The following is a 24,441-nucleotide window of genomic DNA, read 5'->3' on the forward strand; positions in this document are numbered from 1 at the left end:
TAAGATAAATGTTTATCTTTGATCTAGAAATAAGTCCCTTCAACAAAGCTTAATTATATTTGGCCCCAATCTTTTAAAAGTGCATTATTCAGGTCACTCCTTTTATGGGTGGAGTTATACTGTTCCTTCCCCAAGCTATGAAATATTTCCCAAGCTATAAATATTTTATTTTGAACTTACCAATTTGTCAGTCAAGATTCCAAGTTCAAATTCCAGGTTATATATTACATTTCAAACAACATGGGTTGTCCAGAAAATGTCCAAAGCAACCAATTAAATTCCAGCTAATTATATTTAAGTGAAAACTAACCTTATATACTATCCAATATATATATATATATATATATATATATATATATATATATATATATATATATATATATATATATATATATATATATAACATTTATTTGGCTCCCTCCCTGCCAGGCTAAAGTTATCAATTGTCTGAATGAAAAAAAAATACAATTTGCACAATTTCTATGGCACAAAACTACTTAAAAGCCTTTTTCACTGCATTTAACTCGCCAGCCAAATTTTGACTGGGTCTACACATACGTTTTTTAAAAACGCATGTAAACGTTCCTACTGCGTTTATTTGCGTTTTTATGCACTTTTATTAGTGTTTTTAACGTCTGTGTCACGTTTTCCATGTTTTTAACACATTTTTCTGCGTTTTTAACGTGTTTATGTTTTAAGTGTTTATGAACGCAGGAAAACGGGAGAAACGCCCCATTGAAATCAACCCACATTGAAATTTACCCACGTTTTTGGGCGTTTCCAACGTTATCCCTGTGTTTTAATTTTTTAAATGTTGCTAGCCCCGTTATAGAAAACGCTCATAAACGTGACTCAAGGAAACGTCCTGGTGTAGATTAGCCCATTGGAATGCATGGGAATTTCAAACATGAGCTTTTAAAGCCTCAGGTTAAACACCATGTAGAATAAGCCTTAGCAACTAAATAGCTGTGAAAAATATCATTCTACATAGGTATTAAAGCCTTTTTAAACAAGTTTGCAATGCAACATTGTAACAAAACACTAGAAAGAACCAAAAGAAGAACCACATATTGGTAGTATTCATGTTTCACAAAGTATTAAGCTATAGCAAGTTTGCAAATACAAGTTGTAACATACCATTGTGGTTAGCCTAAGGTTACTTGGCCATGCTGACCTTTCAAAAGTGTATTAAAAAGTAAGCTTCTACACAAATAAAATATAAGTAAAAGAATCTAAAATATTTATGATTGAATCGAAAAATGGAAATAATCACAACACTGTACAGGGAACAATATTAGGGAACTCATTTGTATGTTTGTAGGCACTCACCCTCCTATTTTCACTCACATGCTTTATAGATTTTGCATCCAGAAACAACTATCCATATACAGATAGGTTTCTGTATGCATACACTCATTCATTCCATTCACCTACAACCATCACATTGCATGAATAACATACACACATAATTCCATATACAACCATATCTTTGTGTACAACCATCTAGAACATACACTTCACACACATATACACCTAAAGCAAAAACAGACATCACATACAAAGTTTTGCGGTAGTACAACAGAGGGTAAGTTTGGGTAAATAATAAATAAGACAAATGTAAGTCTGTGCTGTTCAAAATGCACTTTAATCCCCATCTGCAAAGAGCTTCTACAGGACAGTACAAGTCACACTCATTATATCCTCCTTTACCTAGAGGCAGATCTCCCGGAGGGCCCTTGAGCTTGACTTCTTTCTCTTGTTCACCTCTCAGGACCGCTACAGCATCAGCAGTTACTACTTGGACTATTCGTGCAGATACCTCCTCTGCCGAAGCATCAATGGGGGCAAAACAAGACAAGCAAACAACATAGACATTGTTAATATAGTAGGGAAGGGATTTTACAAATTTCTTATTCAGAACGGTCATTAGCCAGTCAGTGGATCTGCTTTATGAAGACTGGAGCAAATATTTCTGTACCCACTACAACCAATCAGATTCTGCTAGTTACATTTAATGGTCAGGTTAAAAAAAATCAACGTGATTGGTTGTTGTAGGCATAAATGCCCTTGTATCCTACATTTACTTTTCATTATTCAGGCCCGAATTGGAAAGTAATCTTCCTAAAGACAAATGAGGAAATTTTTATTTTAGGATAACTGCAATTAATAGGGTGTTGATCCCTTCAAGCAGACCTATTAGCTCCCATTCCCTAGTGTATATATATATATATATATATATATATATATATATATATATATAAATATATAAATATATATATATATACAAATATGCATATATATATATGTATATATTAATTTTATTTGCCTTTTTTGGTTTTTCTTCCTTTAGGTGTCACCCGTTTTTGTTTCTTGGCACGACATCACTGACAGGTGACTCCCACAGCATTACAGGAAACCCATGTAACATGTTCCAAAAAGCTGTGGGGTCTGTTTTAAAGATGGCATGAAACCATAGCAGAAGTATGTTAAAAAAAAAAAAGATTTTATATCCAGAGCTAAGTGACTAACTAATTAGAACTGCTATTTGCTGTTAGAGTATACTATGGGGCTGATTGATGAAAATAAGGTAAAAAATGTGATTTAATATCAAGTTTGAAAATAAAGTAGTCATGTACTCATTAAAAATGTATATCCTTTTGTGTATAACATGGCATTTTTCGCCATATAAGTTCACCTTTTAAGCCTTTATTCCCTAATGGGTTATCCCAATGGGTTATTCCCTAAATAATGGGTTATCCCAAATGAACAATTAGTGTAAATGTGTAATGCATTCATTGAGTTCCAGATACAGTTTGACAGTGATTCTTTCAATGGCATTCCTTTGATACACAGATACCAAATGCCCCTTGCAACCCAGATACCTGTTATACACTTGTCGTGCTGGGTTGTTTATATCTGAAAGGGGGGAAACAATAGCCATAGTTTGCCAATCATTTTTTATATGAAAACACTAATTAACTATTTTGCTCAAGTGAACTGTATTATTAAATGATTTTATTGATTATCAGGTAAATGTGCAGAGAGTGAAATATTCCCATTTTAAGGGGTAAATGTTACAACAAGCACCTTTTTGCCACTAAAGAGCACATGTGGCAAAATTCCTGGAAATGTTATGGTCACTGGATAAATAAATATAAAACAAATGTTTGAGGAATGTTGAATAAAATTATGCATTAATCATTCTTTAAAAATTATAAATTCTTTATACATATGCTACCAAGTTAAATGCTTAAGTGACACAGTGGCTTGTCTTTAGATTAGAACGGAAAAACTTCAGAATGAGGTGAGTGTGACTTTTTATGAACTGTATTCTGATATCTGACAGATACCCACCGTACAGACCACACATCAATTTGCATGCTATGAGCAAACAGCATGTAGCCAACTACTGTACATACATCTAAAATTTCTTGTTTCAATAAGCAGATCAGTCATCCATGCATAATTTACTGAGTGAATCAGGTTTTTAAACTGAAATGCAACTCAAGTGTGGCATATCAATGTGTTAACTAGCATTTGTTGCAAAGTGTTGTAAGTTAACTGTGCAATTCAGAGCACACTGGAAGATGATCTCTTTTAGGTCTCACTATTTTGCATTTTATGAACTTTTTATGAACTGTTGCACAGTTTTATGAACTGTGCCTATATTGCCACCAGATGTCATTTGCAGCTGTCCTTGGTAATTTGTAGTAAACAGTAACATACTACTTATATTAAGGCATGATTTAGGTTTAGTAAATGTGTCTGTGCATCTGTCTGGATTTCAGTTTGCTCTGTACTTTTAGTTATTTCTTTAATAAATGCCTTATATTTCTAACTAGGCAACCCAAGCTTATGGGCTTCTAACCAGTTTTCACTACTAATGAAAAAATAAAGGTTAATAAATAATATGAAATAAAACAGATATTAAGAAATAAATCAATGTAAACTCTGATAAAATAATTCCACTCTTCTACTTTAAAACCATAACAGTTTTGCACCCTAAATAATGGTAAATACAGAATTGGTTGTAAAAACAAAAAGATAAATGGTCAAGATACCTTTAACAAGAAAGGTGGGCATAACATAATATTAAAAAGGAGAGATAATAAATAATATGCAACAAGGTCAAAACATGTTATTTATTATAATAAAATAATATTAATAAAAAAAGAGAAGAAATTAAAAAAGAACTCAAGATACTCGTTTTGAGATTGTAAAATCACTGTCCAAACATTTTTTTCTTGAGTAGCCTACAGAGAGATTTGGTTGGTTTGGCCAAAATATGACAGTAGCTAAGTAGGGTAGAGTTCAGAAGAGTCCAAACTTCGGAGCCTTCAGGGGCATTAATTTAATCACATACACACACGATGATAACATGCAATCAACTGCAGCAAAGCTCTTGCATATACACAAATAAGTCATGCACACAAAATGATAAACAATACTTGCAGTCAAACCTAGACACGCACATCTTGAACGTCACACATAATCATACATCCATTCAATTAATCACACATATACTGTATATTCAGAACCTCCTGCAAATAAACATCAACAAAATCCAACAAAACAGACATAGTTTTTTTTTTTATAATAAAGAATGAAAAGATGAATTGTATTGTCAAAAGGGTTAAAGTGCCTACATCAGGTTCTACAGGTTTTAAAAATACAAGATGTTTGTTGTTTGAGGGTATAAAAACTTCATCCAGTGGTCATCATTGTAGGTTATTGTTGGCTATCATTTATAATAGTATATTATGGTATCATGGTATAGTTTGTACAGCATGGGGTTCTGTTTTGGGACTGTATAATTTGTTAAGATTGGAGAAAATCAACTATCATGGGAGAACCTGGAATAAAGTGCTGCAGGAATAAATGTATTTGCCAAATAATAGAAAATCATTTGAAGAAATCTATTTCAGATTTGCTGGAACATTCAGGTTTACCCTTAATAGTCTATCTTCTACAGTCTTAGAGAGCTTTCCTAAAATAGGCCCATGGTTTCCACTATAATGCAGTGATGATGGGAAATGTGGGCTGGCATTCAATGTTCTTCCTATGTTCTTCCTACTTTGAGTAATAAATGGTCACATCTGACTGACCTTCCCCTCCAGCTTCCTTTTCAGAGATAACTAGTGAACTAATTGCTATTAGAGTTTTCTTAGTTTGGTTTTGCATTAAACTGGGCATTAAAAATGTACATAATTGACCATATACAAAATAATATAATTAAAAAAAAATATTATAATAATAAAAGAGTGCAGACAGTTTAATCTAGGTAACAATGTTTGGTCATGGTTATAAGGTTCTAAATTAATTTACTTTGTGGACGGGGAATGAAGTTGGTGTATATTCACATTATAGAAATATATGCATGGCCTGCACAGAAAATGATCTGGAAATTTGTTTTTTAGGTCAGATGACAAGATGACATCTCTTTCAGTTGAATTAAAAGAGGGTTTGATCTGCAAAACAGGTTCAGTAGTGAGAGCTGGGACATTAGATGCTTGTAAACAAATGTAAAGATTTATTCACCGCAGAAACTCAAAGTATTTACAGTGAAAATTCATTTATTTATAATTTCATAGGAATCATGTTAATACATCTTCAGTATGAAGTAAAACAAGGCACACTGTGGTATAGATCTACTGAACAGTGTCAGTCAGGTACCATTGTTTCTTCAGAAATGCTTAGAGTATGATTTTCTTGTGTACTCTTTGTCTGGATTGTCGCGGTACACCGTTCAGCAGTAGTCAGCCATCATAATTTCATTCCAGAAACCTTGGTAGCGGTGCTCCATTAACTGAATGTCCAGGTGAAAATGTTCTCTTTGTTCATCACATACCAAGATTTTCCAGGAAGTGACATGTGACAACCCAGTTTCTGGTATAAATCATGCAGATTCTGAACTTGTATGCAGGAGTTGTCATGGTTGCCCAAGAAATTTACACACAGCCACTTGAATGCATCCCAAGCTTCTAGCTTAGCTGCTGAGAGAGATTGTTTGAAAACATCATCCTGCAAAACAGATTTGATCTGTGGCCCTATAAATATCCCTTCCTTCATTTTTACCCCATTCAGATGAAACATGCTCTTGTGACAACCTTTTAAAGAGTGCATTTATATCATGACAATAGCACAGTGAGCCATCACTAGTGAACAACTAGTTGGAACAACTGGTACAGATGACATGTGGAGCCCAAGATTTATCCTGGTCACCAAGTCGACAGCCGAAATATAATTTGTATATCTTTTTAAGTTATGTGGAAATTTGGCAACGTTGGGCTTTCGTCGTGAATGAACCACACACATAACAGAAACTGTCTGGATTATTAAGGCAATTTCTAGGCATGATGACAAATGATTTCAAAATGATTTCAAATGATTTTTCTAACCTTAAAAAAAGAAAACTAGTTAAATGTTGTATAATGTTAAAGCTATTTATAACAAATTTCACAAAATATATAATTAGCTGCATCAAAAAAACTATAATTTTAGGAAGCCAAGAAACATAGTTCAGAAAACAAAGGCACAATTAGCTCTATTGTTTTCAGTAATTTCTAGAAATATTAAATTTCACTAAAATGTACGTAAATTATTCACTGAGAAATTAAGTACACAAGTTGTCTGAAATCTTGCCACAGATGCCTTTAGTAGTATAGGCCCACCATGGAACAATAAAGAATATGTAGCTTTATGAATGTTCACAGATTTTAACACTAGCTAAAATAACCAGGCTGCCCTGAGGGATTTCCTCAAGAGCAATGAAGCTTTATAGCTTCCAGTTTGATGCTTATTTTAAGAGACAAGGGAAAGAAGCACTGCGGCGGAAATTGTGTTTTTACTATTAATGATGCTGAAAAAGGGACAGACACTTCTGAACTAATGGACGTCCTCTATAAATAGAAGAGCCAGCCGCTTGGTTTACCCTTGAAGGCTTTGAACAGATATTCTTCAAGCTGTACTTTCCTAAGGGTTCACTCAAAGTTCAAGGAACAAGAAGGGTACAGACAGCAAAAAACACAAACTCTGCCAAATTTAAATAGCCTGTTCATTTCTGCTTCCTAGCTTGTTTGTTTTCACCTCATTCTTTCAAGTTTCATTATATCTTACTGAAGCCCAATTTTTGTAATGGTTTAATCTAACAGGGTAAGAGAGAGCGTACTTGTATTTTAGTACAGTTATCAAATATTTGTTTTTTGGTTGAGTTTAACACACACTAGATATTTAAAACATTTGCCAAGCTTAAGAAATGGTAGCTATCCATAAGCATTGAGATGTTACTGTAATATGATGTACTTGTGAGTGACTGACAATTACAATCAGACAATACAGATCAAGTACCTTTACAAGTAGCAGGTGGCTACAAAACATTTTTGAAAAGGTTTGTGATTTCCCAGTAAAAGTTGTGAATTAGCCATGAATATGGACTGACAGAATAAGACTACCTAAGCAAGCATAAAAAAAAAGCTTGTTCCAAATGTTTATGGGGTTTTCCATAACTAAATCAAAACGTTAAGTGCTTTACTTCTAATGTAAGTTGGTAGGCTACTGCTGAAGGTGACCCAGGCATATATAACTGGAATATATACTAGTAGAGTACATGGCTTATATCCTTTAGAAATTCATTTGAGCTGCTATCTTCTTTTGCAAATAGTGTCTTAAAATAAAAAAAATAAAAAATAACTCAGCATATACTAGCACTGTGTCACAAACAGATACATTTCCAGTCTTTTTGCATTTTACAGCTCATAGATATATACAGAGTATAAAGTCAGTACACCACTGATGTTCAGAGGACATAGTATATGGAAGAGAAAGTGTTTGGTTGTGATATTTGACATGCAGTCTAAAACAAATGTTGCTAGTCAAAAAATGAGTAGGCTCACTAAAGTGAGCCTGATAGTTTTAGTAAGGTGACCACATTTACTTGTCCAGGAGAGATCCTCACATCAAATTGTTGAATGGTGGAGATACGGCTTAACTCTAGGCTGTCAAGTTTTATTTAATTAAAAAAAGAAAACATTGGGCATGATTTAATAAAGCTCTCAAAGACTGAAGAAGATAAGCTATCATAGGAAAACCTAAAGGATCCAGCAAACCTAGATCTGGTCTAGTATTGAAAAACAATTTGCCAGCTAATAGCAAATTATTTTTAAGTAATCCATTCCAGGTTTGATGGATTACCCAGGTTCACTTGTGACTATCTTCTCCACGCTCATTAGGTACCAAATACTGTCTGTCATTATCTATAACAGCCCCTTTAATTCAGTTATAAGTGTTACTAGCAAATTTGGTGTCCCTGATTTTGAGGGTAACTACTTTACAGATGAGTGGGGTTTAGCCCAGAACTCAGACAACCGAAATTAAATTAGAGAGCCACACTTGTCCAGGAGAGATCCTCACATCAAATTGTTGAATGGTGGAGATACGGCTTAACTCTAGGCTGTCAAGTTTTATTTAATTAAAAAAAGAAAACATTGGGCCTGATTTAATAAAGCTCTCAAAGACTGAAGAAGATAAGCTATCATAGGAAAACCTAAAGGATCCAGCAAACCTAGATCTGGTCTAGTATTGAAAAACAATTTGCCAGCTAATAGCAAATTATTTTTAAGTAATCCATTCCAGGTTTGATGGATTACCCAGGTTCACTTGTGACTATCTTCTCCACGCTCATTAGGTACCAAATACTGTCTGTCATTATCTATAACAGCCCCTTTAATTCAGTTATAAGTGTTACTAGCAAATTTGGTGTCCCTGATTTTGAGGGTAACTACTTTACAGATGAGTGGGGTTTAGCCCAGAACTCAGACAACCGAAATTAAATTAGAGAGCCACATAAAAAAAGGGCTTATAGGCTAATGAAGGTATATTTAGTGTCTGCTGTTAGGTAGCACCTTCAACATTTAACATTTTAAAATGTCTATAAGGTTTACCTTAAGAGCAGATTCCTGAATGATTAAGGTCGTGGTTCTAATTGGGAAGATACAATTAGTTAGCTAAATGTGGACATTTAAGCTTCTATTGAAGACTGGTCCAAAAATGTATGAACTTTTGAACCTGATATGATTGGATTACTGGATCTTAAAAGAAAACACAGGATGGTACAATCATGAATGGTTGCTGCATTCTGAGAGCGGGTCAGCAAACACAACTATCTAAATGATTAGTTACAGAAATATTTTGCTTAATGCACCTATTGACTATTTGGGGAAAAAACAACAAACTTTTAAGATTTGCAGTTGACAAAATTAGTTTACAGACACCTGTCCAGTAAAATGAGAATTTAGGTGTTTAAACAAATTAAAAAATCCTTTAAATCTACACTGACTTTAATTCTTAACACTAAATGTCTTTAGAGCTTTTGTATATTTTAAATGCTGGGGAAGCCCTTCATGTAGACTTAGCCATTCTAAGGGTATGTATTATCCGAGCAGCTTTTAAACAGCTAAATCTTTTTTTACATAGTACAAGTTTTTTTAAGCTTCAGTTTGTGTTGCTAAAACATGAATGCTGTTGGCTGATGCTGGCCTTCTAGATCCATCTCTTACCATATACATTAGTGAACACAGATCATATAGGTATGCTACCATAGCTAAGGTGATGATAGGTCAGGCAACAATCTGACAACTGCTAATAGATAAAACTTTTCCAAAAAGCCAGTATTTTAATATTAAACATCTTTGCGGTTATCATACATAGATGCATTGACTGTATGTGAAGAGGGTGGATTTATAGAAAAATAGGTGCATAATAGACTTCTTATGTAATAGGTGTATTTGAGAAATATATTGACAAAACTGGACAAAACTGAGCTAGCAGATCTCTTATACACAACATTATATAATTTACTGAGGCATAAGAAGCCCTTTTCTCCTGATTTATAGAAACAAAAACTGAGCCAGTGTAAGTAAGTATATAATTATCATCAGTGTAGTGCAGTCAAAACATGACTCTCTTTTCCAGGCAGGGTGCAACATGTTTCCATGGCAACTGCTGTTAATTGGTTCTAGGATGGCTTGTATCCAAACACTGGGCCCTCCACCCATCCACTAGTAAAACTACCATAGTAAAGATGGTCTGTCACCTAAATTATAAAGATAATCCAATCTATGGGGGATAGCTAAACTCCTCTGGGCCATGAGCCAAGCGTCAATCCTCACCCCATCCCTTCACTTTGGTAATAATATCCCTGATCTACATATAAATGCCTCACACTTAGATGCCCAGAAGCAGGAAAGTATCTTCCAGATAATAAACACATCTTAATGGTGCTTTTATTGGTGCAGTACAGGGTAAAAAATTGATCTTGCAGTTTGATCAGGATTAGACACCAGTAATCACAGGCCGTTTTCACTGGGGTTACTAATGCACATAGATATGGAAAAAAAAATGTGCTTTGTAAATTACACCATTGTATATGGCTTTATTTTTTTTTCATCACTTGAAATTGGCAACGTGTCAGAGTTTCTTTGTTATTTTTATTAACCTTGCACTTTTTCACCAAAATTCATTTTTATGTGTCATTTGCATTGGCCCACTTTTTCAACTTCTGGTTGCCAAGGGTCATCTGTAAAACCTGGAACTCCTAAATTGCATCTCTAGGGGAGAGAATTACACTGTTCTCCATACTTAGAAATGATGGCTATTGTGGACAGCTGCAGGGGATGAAGGAGCTGTGGTGGAGCACTGGTACCAGAAGTACCAGCGGGTTGGGGGGGGGGGGGGGTATTTTCACATGTGCTGTCACTTTGCCATTATGGACAAGTGTTAGTTTCACTTTTAGCATCAGTCATACAATCTTCTGCAGCACAAAAAAACATAAGCCTCAGATTTACAGAGAGATTTCGTTTTTTATGTGAAGCAAGTACACAAGATAACAGAATCAAATGACATTTAAGAGGTAACTAATCATTTGTCACAAAACTATAAAAGAATAAGGAAGAATATAAATGACCCATAAATCTAAGAGAATGGATTAGCATGTGATGCAATAAATATTTTGGAACCTGCTAAATTAAATCCAAGCAGAATATCCTTAGAAAACGTGTACCTTAAGCAACTACATTCTGCATTCATTACAATTTGCTACCAGTAATAACAGAAAAAATTTAATTTAAAAAACAACTTATGATATTTTGGACCTGTAAGTCAAGCGACAGTTCACCAGCACTCGGAAAAATTTTCATTTCCAAAATGTATTGTGCAATCAACATGTCACAGAGATTAGAACGCCAACATTTCAGGGTCTTGCAGGGTCCCTTCCTTAAGGCAACACAGTGACAAAAGATCTCAAGTGCAAATAGCTATATATACAGAGAATTAGCCTAGGGAACATAGAGAATGATGTCTCTCTAGACATGATAATGATGGCAGAAAAAAAGGAAAATAAATTACACAAAAATACACATAAACATCAGAAAGTCTATGTTAAAAAACAAAAATGATATTACCTGGGTACCTTGTTATAAACTTAGCATTCAACATAGGTAATTGACTACTGGCTTACTCAATTCATAACAAGGTGCACAGATAATTCTCTTTTTTACTTTATAATGTGATTTGTTTTTTGATATTAGGTTATATGTTGTGTAATTTATCATTCTTAGATTCTGACATAGTTATGACATCTGGAGGGTTTTATTCTCCAGCTGTTACCCAACACTTTTAGGTTTCCAGTTCTTCTTGGTGACCAATAAAAGACTATGGACTACTGTGCTCTATAGTGATGTTGTGACTGACCATAGGAGCCACAGAATACATTTTTGAAAACATCCAAAATGTTGAATAGCATTGGTGTATGTATTTCTTCAACATGGTGAAGAATGGATTGCCTATCTGCCAAAAGGTTGCATATTTTATTATAGAGCTGCTGGTTGCATTTTGTGATCCTAGTGATAGGGTCACTTTAATATTGTTCAATTTATACTTTCGATTTTATTCTGCAGTGCTTGTTTTTCTATTACCTGGTCCTGTAACTAGATTACTACCTTTGCCATTTAGCAGAGTGGTTGAGATAAAATGTGAAGAACACTTTTGTGCACCTGATAAATGCCTATCTTTACAAGTAAGCAGCCTCCTTTTATTCTGGAGATATGGAAAGTTACTAAAACAAGCCACTTTTATTCCAGAGAGATTATTTAGAGATTTTTTTCCCCTGCTTAAACTACTGAGTTTGGTTGTCCTTCAACAAGCCAAAAAAAATGGGCCTGGCTGTAAATATGTTAAATTAACAAAGCACAACAAACTGGGCATTGTGATTTAAAACTATGGAATTATATTTGCCAATGTGGAGCCATTAACAAAAACAAATTTATGAAATCAGTGGACAAATAGTATTGGACACAGAAATGGTGACCCTTATTATTTTAAAAGGAATGTCCTCTACTAACTTACAGAAGGTTTGATAAAATATAGATTAACATGTAACAATCAAATCAATACCGTAATAATAAAAAAAAGATTCTGCCCTCTACTGTGGTCATGTCACAGTTTTTCACTTACCATCCACTAGACTCTTCACAAACCCAATTGAAAATAGCAGGATATATTAGCATAAACCTTAATTTGCAGGAAATTTTTTTGAGACTTCTTACTTTTATTAGTAAGTATTTATTCAGAGTAACCTGTTTATTCTAAGCTTTCCTCCCACTAATATGCCCACTTCCCTGTGCCAACTCTATGCTCTAAAAGTAAAAATGTATCCCTAAAATACTTGTCTTGAAAATAGTTCTACTTTAGAGGAGATAGAACAGTAATGGTATCCTGACAGGGAGGTTGCATGTTTTCCCTTTGGTTTCCATTATTTTATTTGACTATTTCAGATTATACTGGTAGGTTTCTAGTAGGCCAATTGGCTTTTTGTCTGAATTTTTACCTATGCAATCTGCTAAAACAAAACGAAGACATCCCAATAGAATTAAGAAGTTAATATAGGATACAAAATTAGATTCTAGATAAATCTGGACATTCTGCCTTACCACCAAGCTACAAATAATACATACAAGCAAAACATATCACAAATTCTTTCCTAAATACTCTAAAAACCATATCAGTTTACTATACAGAAAGCATAGTAAGCATGGAGTATTGTTCATTCTCTTGTGTTTTTATGATTAAGCCTTGTTACCAGCAGCACATGCTGTGAGGGACAGGTGTTAGGAATTAGCAGTACAAACTAGAACTAATGCCTTGGCTTTCTGCCCTTTACTGCATCATAAACCTTGCCATGTTTGCCTGCAGGCAAAAATAAAATGAGAAAATTGTAATGTTTGCTGAGGCTGCTAACTCATACAAGATAAAATGTTGGTTTTATCTGAGCTGCAGTGAAAGGGATGAAAGGATCAGGTATATGTCATAATATCACTGTTTACTGCAAAAACCCACACAAACAAAATCATATGAGCATCTATCACTGAAGCCAGCCTTAAGAAGGCTTTTTTCTAACAAGGAATCTGTTCCATATTTGGGGACAGGAAAAAGGCTTTCAGTAGCTCAGAAGAACAACTGAGATTTGCTAATATTACATTTCTGTGTGTGCCATCAGTTTACAGCAATCCTGGGAATCTATCAGCTAAAAATTCATCATGTATGTTTATAGCATAACCACAGTCGCTAATATTACATTATTATTGTTTCTTCTTCTGCTATCTGCTTGGTTTACCCCCATAACGTGCAGTACACAGTTGGCAGTCAGAGGGTCAAGCCAGTCAGACGTAATCACCTAAATGTCAGTTTATTAAGGAAGGTAGAAAAGTCAAGATGCAGAACAATTCATGTAGGTTCACACAGATTATGTTGGGGGATCTAAAAACAGAGACAACAAAACCATGTGTGATGTTGCAATTTTGGAGTCAAAGGGACCATTCACTTAGTTTAGTGAATGGTGAAAATTCACTTCACTAAAATACCCAATCATTTTCAAGGCAATGTAAAAAAAAAAGTATTGGATAGCTAAAATCATTAGTGCTTAACTTAGCATTTATGACAGTAATGATATTTAAAGAACTGCATGCTTTCATTTTAAGTGCCATCCGAAAATTAACTTTTGCTGACCAATTATATGACAACATGGGTAGAGCAGTTCAAGGCACACATACTTTGTGATTTTAAGGCTAGGCACATGCAACATTAAATTGTCACCCTCCAACACTCCTTATTTCCATCACTTTAGGATGAAGGACACTTAACACTACTTAGACCTAGCAGCACCTTCCAATCACCTTAATGTTAATTATTCATGAAAATAATTTGAGGATATGTGCCAACATAAAAGAAAAGTACCCATAGTGAAAAAGTAAGTGCACATGTAAAGGACCAGCAAACACAATCAGCCTGCAAAACCTTAGGTTCTGAAAACAGAAAGGTATAACATTACATATAAAAAAAATTAAAAAATGTTTAAGAATCCTTCTGCCCAGTGGGCACAAAGAAAAAAATGTATTACACTCTTCACCCTACTTTGATTTGAACCCAAGCTGGTCAAAGAACTTTAGACCTTTACAAGGTGGAAAGGTATAAAGTAGTAAGTCTATACCACTCACTAATCCAAGGGGAGGGGCAAATCTTTAAAATAATCTATAGCAGCGTTAAAAAATCTTGGATGGGCTAGTAGCTGTTGCCGTGTATGAAAAGCAGATAGGCTTCACAAGTTTTTCTTGTTAAAGAAAATTTCAAAGTGGTGAAAAACTCCGATCTACATTGCATTTTTTTCTAGTTCATGATTTCTTATTTAATTGTTAATGCATCAGTAACTGGTGCCATCATCATGTATAAAATAACCAAATGGCAAAAGAACATTTTTGCACCTAGTACAGCACATTCCCTCTAGTCAAACTTCATAACAAAAACTAAATGGCACCAGGGCTGACCTTTTCATACTTCAGAGAATTTCAGCAATTGCAGATTTTATGCCTCTGGCTAAGGATTCATTTTAACAATCTATCCATGGTCAGCCAAATGTGCCTCAAAAATATGATTGCAATGTTAGACCTTCAATGAGAGCTAAGCTTTAGAAAACTTACTGTAGTCTAATCAGCTAGATTCTTTAGGAGGCACAAACAGAGACCCTAAAAAGGGCTTAACAAAGTCAACAAGTTCTGCAGTGACTAGAAAATGATTCATATACTAAAAAGTGCAATATGAATCATGCCTAAACCTGATGTTGTACCTAGTTTAAGAGGAGTAGGGGGGCTAAGTCACAAATGTAGAAGCTGCCACTAATACAATGGGCCTGATTTAATAAAGCTCTCCAAGGCTGGAGTGGATAAACTTTCATCAGAGAAGCTGGGTAATCCAGCAAACCTGAAATGGATCTGGTCCAGGATTCAAAACATTTGCTAGCAAAAAGCAAATGACTTTGAAGAAATCCATTCCAGGTTTACTGGATCACCCAGCTTCACTGATCAAAGTGTATCATCCCCAGCCTTGGAAAGCTTTAATCTATCAGGCCCATAGTCCAAGAAACTTGGCCAGTCCTGCAGCTACTCACATCCTTTCTCAGCTTTGTGTTCACCAGTTGTGTATTTAGCTCTACCTATGGTAAACATGCCTACTCCCTAACATATTATAAAATTTAAAGTCCATGCTGCTGAAAGGAATGTTCTTCCAAGATATGAGGCCTCTGCACAAATTATACCTATGCCTAATTGTTCATGATCCTTAGAGATAGGTTGTTTAAGCTAAGGCTGACGTGAACTAATCAAATTAATCAATTGAATGTTTTTAATCCAAGACCTCCTCAAAGAATCTACAGTGGGCAGATCTCTCATTAAGATCTTCTTGTGTTTGGTAAATCTGCCTCTCTTTTCCATAATGCCAGAATACAACACAATTTTTGGGTGATATTTCAATGCAGTGCACAAGTGGTGAAAGCACAGACTCACAACAACGGCATATTGCACAAAGGCTAAACTAGAATTAGAATGCTAAAATAAATTACATCAAAATTTTAACTTTCAATCCTGTAATACAAAAATAAAGTTCCACCAATCAATAAGGGTAATTTGTTGGGGTACACCTAATACACATCAGCTCAGCGGTTCCCAAACTGGGTGCCATAGTCTCCCAGTGCACATTGGCAGCTTCCGAGTATTAATATGATCACCATGCAAGTTTACTGGAAAAAACTAATTGTACCTAAACTGTTATTATGGCCATGGCTGCCTCTGTTCTGTGTCTCGTTTTTTCCAACAACTAGGCAATCACTGGAGAATGCAGAGAGCGACTTCACTGATTGCATGTGGATAGGCGGAAGAGATACAAAGCAGAGGATGCAGTGGCTGTATAAATCCAGAACAGGAACAAGTAGGTAGTTGGCAGTTTGTTTGAGGTTGGTCACTGGGGGTCTCTCAGTCAGGTTTGTTATTGGGTCTGTAACTAAGGCCTATTACTACAGTCTGTCACTCAGGGGTCTGTTAATGAGGTATATCACTGGGGATCTGTAACTGCAGTCTGTCAATGGTGATGTATTACTGGGGGGCCTGTTACTAAGGTATGTCACTGATATTTTGTGTCACTGAGGGGTCTGTTACTAAGGTATGTCACTGAGAATGTGTCATCACTCCCAGAATGTTTTTGTTTCGTTTTGAAGGCACTCTAGCACAGGCCTAAACAAATATCTAACTATTGTTAGGCCCTAACAAATGTAGGTGTTAGATTTGTCCCAGGAGTGACTAGAAAACATTTCCAATGCACTAAGAATTAGGAAAGTTTACAAGCCATTGCTTTATCTGTTTAGAATTTAGGTAAACACACAACCACAACTTCTGGATTGCTTACAAATTTTTTTTCCTCTGTTCCTCTTCCTCTATTGTCCTATTTCTCACGTTACACCAATTTTCTGTAACTTTGCCTCACATACCTTCAATCACCAAAACTCCAAGCCACACAATTTCCCTCAAACTCAAAGTTCACAGAAAAGTAGATAGCCCTGACTACTCAGGTTAATGAAACCTGCTTCTGAAATCCTACCATTTGTAAACCGTAACCTACAATGCAACCTCTACTGTTAAGTTTCCCTACCTCTATATACTCCTTTTTACAATGTAGGCACTTTTGTAGGTGTTATCGATACCAACAGTAATAAAATATGTTTTTAGACTTGTAAAATTGCACTTAGAATCTGATTGGTTGCTTTGGTCAACTTACAAGTTCTTTGATACACTGACAAATTTGAACCTAAACCAAAATCACTTACTATTACTTATCAATTATACTACTTAATAAATTATATAATACTCAATAATATGTAAAAGAAAAAAATGTGTCAACTTATAGTCAGTAATTACGTAAATACCTGCTGTTTCCGAATCTGCAGATGGCATTTCTCCATTAATGCCATTTTCCTTGCTTGTGGGATGGGAGTCTTGGAGAGCCCGCTCCCCATATCCTCTTTCCTCTGTCTCTCGGAAGGGAATTCCATTTGAGCTGTGGACTATCCCATCGCCTGCTCCTCCTTGTTCCTTCATATCTGTGGAGTGAGGAAGGGGTGAGGCCTCTGTGAGTTGCCCCGGTGCCCAGGGGGATGGTTTGGATTCATCCTGCCTGTTGTCCGTCATGCTTCCTCCAACCACAAATCTGGAATCACAGATATGTATTTAATTTTCAGAACCTACATTGTAACAACATATTGCACAGTATAGTACATTGAGCCATTCATATCATTTCACTGCACCAGAGGATTTTTATGATCTAAAGTCAGTAAAACACATACATATGTACTCAAGGGTCCATTAGTTTGAAAGCCAGTTAATATACAAGTATGTTTTAGGATGATGGAAGCCCACATAGGAAAAAAAACATTCAAGGCCAAGAACACAGTGTTCCTGCAAAGGGTCAAACTCATTAATGCAACAGAAGGATGTTAAAGCTGAACTCCAAACAGATATAAAAGTCACAAATTAATGCAGCTCTAAATTATTCAATAAATCAATGCGGCTCATCAATAAATCAGTAATGCATATATTTTTAATGCAATAAATGGGAATACTTAAAGCGTACCTAATTTTCACTTAACATAAAAGAGTAGACATTTGGTTTGTTTGTTTTTTTTAAGTGGAACACCCTTTTTTTTTTTTAAAGTAAAAAAAAAGGGTGCAGCACTGCCCTCTTAATTCTCGATCGCCGAATGGGAGCACAGAGCCTCCTGGGATACCTACATCATGTATCCCGGGAGCCTCATGGGTGCTCCTTCTGTGCATTCTCGAGCAAGCAGAAGGAACTCTTTCGTCAAAAGGTAAAACAATTGCTAATCTCACACATACGCAGTGAGATCAGCAAGTTTTTTTCCCAAACTACGTCACCCAATCTCACGCCTGTGTCGGGTAGTGTTCTGCTTTAAGTTTCACACAGGATTAACCTCTTGAAATCACCTATATAGAAGAACAGGGACTGGAAGCTACATGCAAATGTGTTAAAGTACATACTGATCCCCCTCCTTTGTACACTTCTAAAGCTTTGCCCTCGTCCAGCCCCCACACCCCCATCACTTGGGCTCACTTCTTGTAAGCCGCATCGACTATCCAACCCATACCAATACCACAATATTATAAGTTGTGTTAGCAACATGGTCGGACTTGTTTACTGTTTTTGGATCTGACAGGCACCATTGGATGTCACCCCTGCTTGTTGTTATTATATATTGTGTTTTTTTTTCTTGCTTTTAATACTTTTGTATCATACTTGATTGTTGTCTTATTTTTTATCAATAAAAACAAGCGTTAAACCAAGAACATACTAAGTTAGACCTCATTGGTTTGTTGAAGCTCTTTCTTTTTCAAGTTTTAAGGCTGAGGTTTTGTACATATGTTAGATTACGGTTGCTGGAAACTATCTTTTGTGGTCGTTTCCAGTGAAAGAATGAATGAATAATAAACAGAGAAAATGGTGTTGCTCAACTACAAAATGTGTGTTACCAGTATATCACCAGATGGTGGCTCAGTGGTTAGCACTCTGGCCTTTCCAGGGCTAGGTCCCAGGTTCAAATCTCGGCCAGGGCACTATCTGCAAGGAGTTTGCATGTTCTCCCCATGTTTGTGCGGGTTTCCTCCCACATTCCAAAAACATGCAGTTAGGTTAATTGGCTTCCCCCCAAAACTGACCTAATATTGACTGTTTTAATGACAGATGACTATGGTAGGGGCATTAGATTGTGAGGCCCTTTGAGGGACAGTTAGTGACATGACTATGAACTGTACAGCACTATATGTAATATGTCCGTCCTATATAAATACTATCTAGTAATAATAATAATGAAAATAAAGGGTGGAACAGTGAAAACAACTAATGCAGCTACTTGTTGGCTGGTTCATTTTAGTAGTATATTTCAATAAAAACAAATAGCCTACTAATGTGATATGTGACATTTCCTGTTCCTAAATATAACCCAATTCCTTCTTTTTTAAGGTGTACAATTCTGTGTACCAAACAGAAGCAGAGCTGTGGTTCTCAACAGACCATCATTGTTCCTGTTATTTTCAAAAAAAATCATTCCAATTGCTACTTGTGGAGCTCCAACAAACGCTCTATTTTCAGGCAAGTAAGCACTTTGCAGTAAGATGAGAAATTTAGAGTGTGGCCTGGTGAAAGGGCCCCATTGTGTGGCAAGAAAGGAAGGAGCTAAACACTATTTCTCAATTTCAAGTCAACTGAATGTTGGTTGATTCTTTTAATCTTTCAGAGCACAATCCTCTATTCAGCAAGCATATACAATAATATTTGCCTGCATTCCACATAACAAAATGTATAATTTAAATGGTTGTTATCCGTACACAAAGGTAGCTAAACCAACTCTAATCGTATAGTAAAGTGTTGGAAAGAGTATATATATATTCTTTTTTCTTGGACCTCCCAATATTTTCAGAGCAATGACTCTGTTATCAGATGGTTTAGGCTATGGTTGTCCAATACAAGTCCGCAAACGATCTCTCTCTTCCTATAGTGGGGGACAAGAGCAGCATCTTCATTAGGCAAAGCAGAATTTAAACAGAAGCTTAAGAAGCAATAGGCCGTAAAGAAAGAAACATATTAAACTTTGAACTCTTCATGTAAAAATGAAAGCAATTACATCTAAAATATAACTCCAAAATGCTAACTTCTCTTAACTAATTAGGTTTTTTAATAAAATGTTTTTGTGTGAATTACATTATCATGCCATGCTGCAAGATATTCCTCTTCTCTGTTCTTGGCTATCATGTACCATCTCCTGATTCAAATTATCTATGCAACCCTATTGATTTAATGCAACTATCTTAATCTGGGTCTTTTATTATGTCGTTTTCAACTAATCTTGCTTTTTTCCTCCATTTTGGCATACTTTCTTTAGTGCCCCATTTTAGATTATCAGTGTTTATTACCATTGATGTGACATCATTCATAGAACATACTGTATTTGATTCTCAACAATCCTTTTTAAGTATAGCTTTATATATTCCCCTTAGTACTTACTACTTAGTACTTAGTACTTCTTTTTCAATACATCAAGGCAAAGTAACACACAAATACAGCGTATTCCATTCATCTACTATTAAGTTATTGATGGTTCTTTTCCTCGACCATCCTGTTTAAAAATGTATTTATAATAATACCCCACTAGTCTATCACTGTAAACAACCCCAAAAGAACCTTCATAAATGATAAAAATAGCTCTCAACCCTTGAAACCTTCTTAAGCCAGCTGAAAATTTTCCAGTCAGCATTCTATGCACTGTAAAAATGTATCTTCTGTTTCCCTTTACCCCTGGCATAATTGTGTGCACTAGGGAGATATCTATGACATGATTAAAGAAAGTTTTGATAACTAACTTTTACAGTTACATACAGGGAATTGAACTATAATCATTTTCCAGCTTACATTTTTAAGACATTTTTGTTTCAACTATTTATAGCTTAAGATTCTTCTTGTCATTATCATCAAAATGCTATGTAACAGAAATGACATTTATCTATAGAACCATGCTTGTTTTATTCCAACATACATTTCCGTATCAGTTACTCTTGCATTCTTGGACAGAGTTCAGTGGAATGGCTTTCTCTCTCTTCAGTATCTAATTATATAAGCCTTAGGCACTCCGTGCCCAGACAGGCCCAGGTCACTAGCTATAAGCAGTCCCTTCTAAGTCCAGGCCTGGTGCTACAGCTCAGTGAATCTATATAAATCAGGTCAATTTTTACATCTTGTTAATCACTTCTGCTGAGTAGTGGCTTCTGCTGAACATATGACACCTGCAGGAATTACATCTCCATGCTCTCATGGTAGGCTGCACATGGATGGATGCATTTTTCTGTACTGCCAAAGTCCACATTTGCACCTTTTTTATGCTCTTGAAGGTAATGCTTTCCTAATTGTCCAAAGTATAATAATACATTCATCTATTCGGTTTGTTTTAAGCCCCAAAAGAGACCCAACCTGAAAGTGAAAATTTGTAAGGGGGGGCTTTTTATATTTATATTACATTTAGCATACCACAGTTTTACCTTATAGCTGTAATTTAATCTGCTTCTATAATGCCTTCCCTAGTCTTCTTTCCTCCTCAATATTCTAAAACCGTGTTTCTTGAACTTTTTAACAAGGGTGGACCCTTGAAAAAAACACTCAGATAAAATGTTGTTTTAGCGTTGATTTACTAACGAATACTGCATCCAGATCTAGATAAACAATTAATATTAATTTAACAGGATTATAAGGATTTATTTAGCGCCAACATATTATGCAGCGCTGTACATTAAATAAGGGTTGCAAATGACAGACGAATACAGTGACACAGGAGGAGACTCTGCTCTGAAGAGTTTACAATCTAGGAGGTGGGGGAAGTATCATACAGTTGGAGGGGGATATGTAGTGGTGGGAAGTAGCGACAGTTTCAAAAGTCAGAAGAAGATGGGTAGGCAAGTTAAAGTTGGTAATTGGGTTTTAAGAGCTCTTTTAAATGAGCAGAAAGTAGAAGCAAGCTGAATAGGATGAGGAAGACCATTCCAGAAAGTTGGGACAGCTCTAGAGAAGTCTTTGAGCCGTGCGTGTGATAAGGTTATAAGCGAGGAAGTCAGTAGAAGGTCACCGGAGGAGCGGAGACAGCGACTGGGGGAGTATCTTTGTGGAGGGATTTGGAGGCAAAGCACAGGAGCTTGAATTTGATTATAAGGTGAAATGGAAACCAGTGGAGAGAACTGCAAAGATATGCAGCAGAGGATGAGCGGTGAGAAGGATGATTGAGTCTGACTGCAGTGTTCATGATACACTGCTATGTTATAGATATATGTGAACACTCTTATATACAGAATCTTGACTGATTGTTTATTTTACTGTTTTTTGAACCAGAACTTTCGGTAAAAACAAATCCTCCCCTTCTTTTTAGTCTTTTTGTTATTGTTATGTACTATTTCTTGAATATTTTCAATAAAAATTTACTTTAAGAAAAAAAAAGAGAAAAAAACGTTCAGGTTTTCATGGAACCCTACTATATCCACAGTTCACAGTACATTAGTGTGGTGGTCAGTGGAAAGAATGCCTCTTAAATTGCTGGCCATTGGGAAGAATTCCACCATTACAAATAGCCAAAAAAAGTTAATTGTGTCAGTGGAACTGACCTGAGAGCCACAAATTGCTATTGTTTAAAGAGCCCATAGCAACCTCTGAATGAACCCTAGGGTTCCACAAAACCCTAAAAGAATATTTACAATAAATCTTTTACCTTTATTAGAACTAACATCTTGTGTTAACTCTTGTGAGAGGTCATGCCAATATCAAAATGCTTTATTGGGTGAATACCAGTCTGGAGAAGTGAGTATTGCCTGGCTGGCTGCATTTGCATGCAAATCCCCTTTAGGCTTTGCCTACATGTGATGCTAAGCCTCGGTTTTTTTAATTATGAATCAGGAAAAACAGACTATACTGCTCTAAAAATGTATATTACCAGTATTTTGTACAGTATTAAGTCATGCTCTATTACTGTTTTTAAATGTTAGCTTTACAAAGTCCTACCAGACTTCATAGCTAATTATTACTACATTAAATGGCCTATATAGTATATATATATTATAATAATGCAAATAGATATGGTGTGATCAAGTATCCAACCAATATATCAAACGTGCCACTTCCCAGCTAACTTTATAGCTAAATAAACAAAGAAAAAAACTGATAAAAAATTGGGACTTTAACAGCACAATGGATAAAATAAATAAACGTTATTGATACACACAATGGTGCAAGCTAAAATTGTTGCAATATATCATACTAAGTTAATATAGGGGTAAAAAATTAATATTAACCTATTTTTATCATTATTTATACCAGCATAGCATTTGCAGAGGTACTAGCTATTATTGGTACTAATACTACTTAGAGGTACACCTAATAGATGTAGTAGCAACTCAAAGCTGTAGTTATTATAATGCATAAATATTACATATTTTATACTTATATTTTTAAAGCTGGCCATGTGCCCTATACATGGAAAATTACTGAATGGAAAACATAAATAATTCTATGTAAAAGAACGCATGGAAAACATGAAAGGCACATGAAATTCAAATTAATTTTATATGCGTAACATCACAATGTATCCTATTACAGACATTAGGGTGCAAAAGAGCATCATTGTCACAAGTCTAATAAAAGCAAGCAGAGTAAGTTCGAACAGGATGCAATTATATTCTTACAGGAAACAAGTAATCATTTAGTAAGCAGTGCAATAGTACAGAATGGATTATAATGGGAAAAATGCTTTCATCATGGACAAAAACTATGATTAGGGAGGGCAATCATTTATTCTAAGAAACTCTTCTAAATACCAGAATAACACTTATTTTACAAATCAAGCACAACCTTGTTAAGATTTTTCTTTTTGGCTAAAAATGCTACACATTACTTTTCCAACCCACACATATTTAAAGACCTGTGTATAATGCTAAAACATTTAATAAAACATATTATTCTAAATTATGTTTTAGATAACATGTTTTGTATTCAGTAATCATAATCATGCTACAAAACTGCTCTAGGAGAGAAGATGTTCCCTGTTGCATTACTAGCCAGCAATTAAATAGCTGGGGCTTAGCACAGTGCCTGCAATGCAGTATTTTAGCTCACTCGGGCTCTGCAGTGAGACCTTCCGTATGGTAAACAGCAAAGCGGATCATTTATAGATTGAAACTGTTTACTCTCCCCAGGTAAATGAAGTGCCTATATTTCAGAGACAATTAGTTGCTCCGTCTAAAACAGGGGTGTCAAACTCTGGCCCATGGGCCAAATCTGGCCCTCAACGTTCTTTTTTTGGCCCCCAAAGGAATCATAAATATGAACTGCAGCTGGCTCGCCGCTGCATTGAAATAGCACCGCTACTACAGTTCCCGGCATTACTCGCGTCTATAGACCAGGGGGCTCTCTGCCTATGAGTGGCCAGCATTGGACTGTTTTATAGATGTAAGTAATGCCAAGCAT

The 24,441-nt window shown here is 35.5% G+C and overlaps 1 protein-coding gene across 13 annotated transcripts in view; it reads right to left on the reverse strand.

The window, feature by feature from the left end:
* The window catches only part of MAP2 (microtubule associated protein 2), a 129,261-nt gene that overhangs the window by 31,472 nt on the left and 73,348 nt on the right, over positions 1–24,441 (reverse strand). For 11 of the 13 annotated variants that reach the window (XR_011921750.1, XM_072418591.1, XM_072418593.1 and 8 more), the window contains 2 exons: positions 17,300–17,580; positions 1,711–1,824 (listed from right to left, as the gene is read on the reverse strand). Coding sequence is in view for 12 of the 13 variants with exons in the window: in XM_072418591.1 (XP_072274692.1) it covers positions 1,711–1,824; positions 17,300–17,561 (376 nt within the window). In the remaining variant the exon portion in view is untranslated. The remainder of the gene's footprint in view (positions 1–1,710; positions 1,825–17,299; positions 17,581–24,441) is intronic. The other 2 variants (XM_072418597.1, XM_072418600.1) reach the window with 1 other exon arrangement.

This window comes from Pyxicephalus adspersus, chromosome 7 (genome assembly GCF_032062135.1).
Source record: "Pyxicephalus adspersus chromosome 7, UCB_Pads_2.0, whole genome shotgun sequence".
Taxonomy (NCBI): Eukaryota; Metazoa; Chordata; class Amphibia; order Anura; family Pyxicephalidae; genus Pyxicephalus; species Pyxicephalus adspersus.